The sequence below is a fragment of the Orycteropus afer genome, unplaced genomic scaffold, assembly GCF_000298275.1.
Source record: "Orycteropus afer afer isolate SDZICR_OR568_19922 unplaced genomic scaffold, OryAfe1.0 scaffold00093, whole genome shotgun sequence".
Lineage (NCBI taxonomy): Eukaryota > Metazoa > Chordata > Mammalia > Tubulidentata > Orycteropodidae > Orycteropus > Orycteropus afer.
The window spans coordinates 4,581,601-4,589,010 of NW_006921680.1; the positions used below are offsets into that span (position 1 = coordinate 4,581,601).

At 37.8% G+C, this 7,410-nt stretch overlaps 1 protein-coding gene across 1 annotated transcript in view; it reads left to right on the forward strand.

Moving 5' to 3' along the window:
• TTC37 (tetratricopeptide repeat domain 37) overlaps positions 1-7,410 on the forward strand; it is a 184,335-nt gene that overhangs the window by 104,211 nt on the left and 72,714 nt on the right. Inside the window, exons 24-25 of the mRNA XM_007942549.1 lie at positions 5,557-5,631; positions 6,196-6,337. Of these exons, the coding sequence (XP_007940740.1) occupies positions 5,557-5,631; positions 6,196-6,337 (217 nt within the window). The remainder of the gene's footprint in view (positions 1-5,556; positions 5,632-6,195; positions 6,338-7,410) is intronic.

A 7,410-nucleotide genomic window follows, 5' to 3' on the forward strand; every position in this document is an offset into this window, starting at 1 on the left:
GGCTGGCGCGGGATCGAGCAGTGTTTCGTTCTGCTGTGCATGGGGTCGCTATGAGTCGGAAACGACTCGACGGCACTTAACAACAACAACAACAAGTCATTGGTCTTGCACAATTATATCATGTGATTTCTAGCATTATTTCTATCACCCAGGCCATAGTTTCCAACTACTGCTGATTCTTCTGTGTTTCCAAATTTTGTATTCCAATCACCAGTAATAATCAACACATCTTGATTGCATGTTAGGTCAATTTCAGACTTCAGAAGTGGGTAATTTTCTTCAATTTCCTCATCTTTGGCTTTGTTGTTTGGTGCGTAAATTTGAATAATAGCAGTATTAACTGATCTTCTTCATAGGTGTATGGGTGTATCCTATCACTGACAGCGTTATACTTCAGGATAGATCTTGATACATTCTTTGTGATGATGAATGCCATGCCATTCCTCTTAAATTTGTTGTTCTTAGCATAGTAGATCATGTGATTATATGATTCAGAATGGCCAAATCCAGTCCATTTCACCTCACTAATGTCTAGGATGTCAATCTTTATGTGTTCCATTTCATATTTGACAACTTCTAATTTTCCTTGATTCATGCTTCATATATTCCATGTTCCGATTATTCATGGTTGTTTCCAGCTGTTTCTTCTCATCTTGTGTCATGACACATCAGCATGTGGAGGTACTGAAAGTTTTACTCTATCCACATCATTAAGGTCAGTGCTACTTTGAGGAGTCAGCTCTTCGGCAGTCATATTTTGAGTGCCTTCTCACCTGAGAGGCTCATCATCTGGCACTATATCATACATGTTTCAGGGCTATTCATAAAGTTTTCCAGTAATATATCAGACATTGTTTCACTGCTATTCCTAAGGTTTTTACTTGCTAATTTGAGAAGTGGATGATGGTCTCTCTTCTTCTGAGTCTGCCTTAGCCTGGAAGCTCTGCTGAAACTTGTCTACCACGGATAACCCTGATGGCATTTGAAACGCTGGTGGCATGTCCTCCAGCTTCACAGCAACACACAAGCCACCACAGTATGACAAACAGACAAGTTTGTTTCCCTTACGTGTTCCAAACTGCTCGTGCTCTCCTGCGCCCAGCTCACTCACCTGATCTGCCCCTAAGCACTCCAAACACCCACCTTCTGCTGCGTCTAGCTTGCTCATCCAGCTTGCCCCCAGGCCCTTCAAACATCCACCTTCCACTGTGCCCTATATAACAGAGTAGAACAGCCCATCAGTGTCCTGTTGTTGTTATGTGCCATCGAGTCAGCCACGATTCATAGCGACCCCTCCTTGGGTTTGTGAGGTGATATCACTACGGAAGTAGATTGCCCAACCTTCCTTCCGATTAGTGTCCTAGTGCTGCTATAATAAAAATACTACAAGTGGATGGCTTTAGAGAACAGAAATTTGTTGTCTTACAAATTTCTGTTCTTATAGTTGTGGAGGCTAGAAGTCTAAATTCATTACATTGACAGGACTATGCTTTCTCTTGCATAGCTGCTAGTAGCTACTGGTGATATAATGCTTAAGGCATTTGACTGCTAACCGGAAGTCTGACGGTTCAAACCAATCAGGCACTCCTCGGAAAGAAAGTTGGGCAATCTACTTCTGTAGTGATGCTGCCTCGGAAACCCAAGGACGGGTCACTATAAATCAGATCCAACTTGACGGCAGTGCATTGTGTTGTAGTAGCTCCTGGCAATCCTTGGCCCTCCTTTGGTGCTTATAAATGCATCTGCTTATGTTGTCGCATGACTTATTCCCCTTGTGTCTGTATCTATCTTCTGTTTTTAAGACAACATACCGAAGGCATTAGGTTTAGGACTCACCCTACTCCAATATGACCTCATTAATATACCAAAAGAAAAGTCCTGTTTCCAAACAGAATCACATTAATAGGTACAGAAGTTAGGACTCAAGATACTTTTCTGGGAGAAACAATTCAATCTATAATGTGCTTTAACAGTCCTTTGAGTTGGTGGTTTTTGTTATACTCTTTTTTTAGATGTAGACACTAAAGCTTAGAGATCCTAAGTATTAAGCTTGAGGTTACATAGCTTGTAGTTAAGGTTTGATTTTGGAGGCTTTGAACCACACGAATGTTTATGAAAATACTGGTTGAGTCCGAGTCAATACTGGTTCATAGCAACCCTATATGACAGAGTAGAACTGCCCATGGGGTTTCCAAGACTATATGTAAATCTTGACAAGAGAAGATTGCCACATTTTTCTCCCACAGAGTGGGTGGTAGGTTCAAACTGCTGTCTTTTTGGTTGGCAGCCACATGCTTAACAACTGCCTCATCAGGGCTCCTTGTGCTTATAAAACAAATGCAGACTCCATTTTGTAATGTGTATCTCCAAAGAAAAGATCATTTTGATTATTATGTTTTCTCATTACTTTCTGTGAAATCTTCCTATTTGATACGGAATTTTTAATGAAGGTTTCTTCCCCTACGTTTAGATTTTTTTTGTGTTGCTAAATAAGAGTCAGGATAGTTGGCTACAAGTCTGTTGGCTACTAGTCTGAGTTCTGTCACCAGCTGATTATTTTACCTTAACATATCACTTTTCTGAATCTTGATTTTTTTCTTCCACCTGAAAAAGAGAGATATTGGACTGAGTGGCCTCTAAGATCTTGTCTAGTTGTGAAATTGTAATGAATTAATAAGGAGTAGATTGTTTTGAAGGAGCCCTGGTGAGGTAACTGTTAAGTGCTTGGCTGTTTACCTAAAGGTTGGCAGTTTGAACACACATAACAGCTCCGTGGAAGAAAGACCTGGAGATCTGATTCCATAAGGATACTGCCTAAAAATCCCTATGGGTCAGTTTGACTCTGTCATATAGGGCCACTGTGTATCCAGAACAAATTTTATTTTTAACTTTTTGTTGTGATTTGGGTGAAATTTTACAAAGCACATTGATTTTCCATTTAAAAATTCACACATATTTTGTTTCATAATACTGATTACCTATGTCCTTACCTGTGTATTCCTACCTCCCTAGCTTTCTCCCTACACAAATGCTGCCCTACTGAACTGCCATAGTTGATTGTTCTAAAGAATATATCTAATTATGTATGTAATTGTTCAGTTCATAGGCCAGTCTGTTTAGCTAAGAGTTAACCCAAAGGAGTGAGTTCAATTCCAGGCCTGAAGGGTGACGAGGGGCCATATTCTTGGGGGTTTCACCAGTCTCTTTCTGACCAGTAATACTGCTTTTTTGTGTGTTTTTGAATTTTGTTCTGCATTTTTCTCCTGCTGTATCCAGGATCTCCAATTTTCATCCGTTTCTGAGTGGTTGGCATTGGTAGCAGGACACCATCTAATTCTGGTCTCAGGGTTGCATAGGCTGAGGTTTCCATGGTCCATTAGTCCCTTGGACTAATTGTTTCCATGTGTCTTTGATTTTCTTCACTCTTCTTTGCTGTGGATGAGGAGATACCAATAGTTGCATCTTAGATGGCTGCTCGCAAGCTTTTAAGACCCCAGTTGCTACTCACCAAAGCAGGATGTAGAACAGTATTTTTGTATACTGTGTTGTGCCAGTTGAGCTTGGTGTCCCCTGCGACCATGGTCCTAAGCCTGCAAGCCCAGTGACTCACTCCCTCAAGGTGCTTGATTGTGGCTAAGAAGTTATCCTAACTTTTTTCCTTTTTAGCTCTATAATATATGTGGATATTTTTATAGTACATACATATACCTGTGTAGGAATATTGTCTGCCTATATACAGTCATGGGTATATTTCTGTTTACCTACTCATATCTGATCTTCTTGTCTACTTATGTATCTACTCATAGATTAGTCTTTGTTATTACTGATAATGTAATATTGTGTATGTAACAAGCATTATCTTTATTGCCTGTACCTCTTGTGCACCTCTCTGTGTCTTCCCATTTCCTAGTGTTACTGTGTTTTGGTCACTTGGTTTTGGTATATTGCCTTTCCCTTTACCCAAATCAATACTTGTCTCTTACCTGTCTAGCAGTTTTCCCTCCCGTCCCCTCTCATCACTGGTAACCAACAAAGGAAGTTTCCTTCCATATGTAAACCTTTCCTTGACTTTTTACAGTAGTGGACTAATACAATATTTGTTCTCCTGTGCTTGACTTATTTCACTGACCATAATGTCCTTTAAGTTCATCCACGTTATGAGGTAATTCAGGGATTCTTCATTATTCTTTAATGTTGCATAGTATTCCATTGTGTGTCTATACCACCGTTTGGATACCCATTCATCTGTTGATGTGCACTTAGGTGATTGTTCTCTTTGCAATTGTGAATAGTCCTGTGATGAACTTGGGGTGTGCATCTATCCATGTCCTGTATCTTACCTCTTTAGAATATATTCCTAGTAGTGGGATTGCTGGATCAAATGATATTTCTATTTCCAACTTTCTAAGGACACACCATACCATTTTCCACAATGACTGTACCATTTTCCAGACCCACTAGCAGTGTATGAGGGTTCTAGTCTCATTATACCCTCACCAGCATTTACTGTTTTCTGTGTTGTTGGATTTTGCTATTCTTGCTATGGTGAGATGATACCTCATTGGTGAAAACAGATTGTTTTGATTCAAGATAATAGATAGGAGCATCACCTGTATCAGAAATTCATTATCAGAGTTTTGATGTCTTTCATTGTACTTTTGACTCTTAGGTTTAATTCTAGTTAATCCTTGAAGGAGGCAGAGACAAAAAGGGAAACTCTAGCTCCCACTAACTTTGGTAGCTTCAGGGAGTACTGGCATTACTGTGCCCCAGGAATTTGCATTTTTAACTGCTTCCAGATGATGCTAATTCCTCTGGTCCGGAAAACTCACTTTGAGCAACATGACTCAAGTCCTGTCACTCTCAGATGCTTACAGGAATCACCTAAATAGTCTATTAGTTTTTAAATTATTTTTGTTCTTAAAAATAATTTATTTTAGGAGGTACCTAGTAGATTTCATTAAAATGGTAATAAAAGAAGTGAGACTAAATTGATTGATGATACTAGTAATGTATAACAAAAAATACTTGATTTCTTATGAAGGATACCTGTGCTTAAAAATAATTTTAATGCAATACAATACATTCCATAAGGTCAAATGTATAGATATAATACTTAAAATTCTGAGGCAGTTTTGGACAAAAAAACATGTTAAGCTCTATCATGGATATCTAGGGGTGAAGACATCCTTTTAAAATCTCCTTAATGATTCTGAGGTGATCCTATGAAGAACCTCTACTCTAGGTAAATACCAGTATGAATAGATCAGGGATGGGAAGGATAGGAAAAGATACCACGGACTCATCAGTATCTAAGGAATTTCATGTGCATTATTTCACCATTGCCTAGTTGCATGTGGACATCTGGAAACATTTGTCAGTTAAGGGCCAACTCAGCAAGTCATTCTGGGCCTCAGAGCCATGGGAGTAGGGTGGCCAACACTGAAAAAAGAAATTATATTTGGTTTTAATCACTGGCTAGTAAACCTTTGGTTCTTCTTAAGTTTTATTTATTTCCTTTTAAAACACATTAAGAATCTCTTTTTCCTTCTATAGGCTCTTATTGCAGAGAGTGTTGGAAGTTATGACACAATGGATCTCTTCCGGCACACTACGGAACTCAGTATGCATGTAAGAGTTTCAACATTCTTGAGGAATCATTAATGAATAAAGTATTATTCAAATACAAATAAGCTGTCTCACAGTAAAGAACTCTTAGTTTTAATCTATCTGTTTTCATAGAACTGGTGGAAAAATGACATTGGGATTTAAAAGGGATAGTAGCAGTCAGGCTAAGAAATGGAGATCTAGGAAAAAAGTGAGCATGAGATAGGGGCTAGACTTGTTTACATTTCCAGCTTACTTATGAAAATTTTAGAATTATTTTGTTTGGTAGTTATTAGTTTCGTATTCTTATTGTCCTATGAGGATGACGCTGAGAAAGGGAAACCCAAGCCATGTAGTGTGGCTGCTTTCCTACAATGTATATTTATTTCATTTGATTCTTCTACTTAGGATTAGAACAAGTGATTTCAATGTTCTTAGCTGTGTTTTGTCCTAGTGATCCTTCTTTAAGAGACTTAACAGTTGACTTAAAGAAGACTAAGATAAGATATTTATTGTATTAAAGTGCATTATTTCATTTTTCAGTTTTTCTTGTTGTGTCCACTTGCTAACTTTGACTTCCTTTTAAAGACTGAGGGTGCAATAGGTTATGCATACTGGGTCTGTACAACGTTGCAAGATAAAAGCAACAGGGAAACAGAGTTGTACCGCTACAACATCCTCCAGATGAATGCTATTCCAGCAGCACATATCGTTTTGAGTAAATACACAGGTAAGGTACCTATTATATTGGCAAGATATTTGAATAACTGTTAAAGTAATTTAAAGAATTTCTTTTTATAATTAATTCAAAATTAAATATTAATATTATTCAAGAAATGAATTTCACTTTTTTTTTTTTTAATGTCTTACCAATCTTTTTGAAGAATAATGAAAAGAGTATGTTATCCAGACAAAAATGATCTCCTAGAAGACTCCTTGGTGTAGTGGAAAGCGTTTTGGGGCATAAAAGGACTGAGCTATTGCTGTTCTAGCTCTGCTAATTCCTTTCTCTGCTATCTTGGGCCATTTATTTTATCTCCCTTAAATTCTGTTTACTTCTTGGAAAGTAGACACAATAAAATACCTAAGTTTTAGAGTTATGAGAATTCAATGAAATGCCAAACCCAACTCTACCAATTTCCCTTTTTAACACCTGATTTTTCTTCAAGATACTAGAAAAATATGTGTAGGCTTAGGAAAATGACAGTATAGTGAAATTTTATCAACCATCTATTATAACAGTTGCCTTCCTTCCTTAATACTGCCATTGAATTTTAATACTTTCTCCACACATAGTAGCTATGATGAGACCTAAGGCATTTTAGTTCTCAATTAAAACTAAAACAATTGAATTTTAGTTTTATCTTTTATAATACCAAAAAAAAAAAAAAAAAAAACCCACCAAATTCACTGCCATCTAGTCAATTCCTACGCATAGCAGCTTCTTTTGGGTTTCTGAGGTAGTAAATCTTTACAGAATGCCCAGTCTTTCTTCTATGGAATGGCTGGTAGGTTTGAACTGCCAGCCTCCTGGTTAGCAGTCAAATGCCTTAGGTACTATACATCAGAGCTCTAATACATACTGCTTAGAACTTTAATGAGATGATTTATGCAGAATGCCATTCATTGTCTACCATATCCTAGATGTTCATGAACTGTTAGTTTCATTAACATTTTATTTATTTTTTTTGGCAAATTTCTAATAAGCTTGGCCTAACCAAGTATCAAGGAGCTCTGGTAGCATAGCGGCTAAAGCACTTGACTGCTAACCAGAAGGCTGGCGGTTCAAACCCACCAGCCACT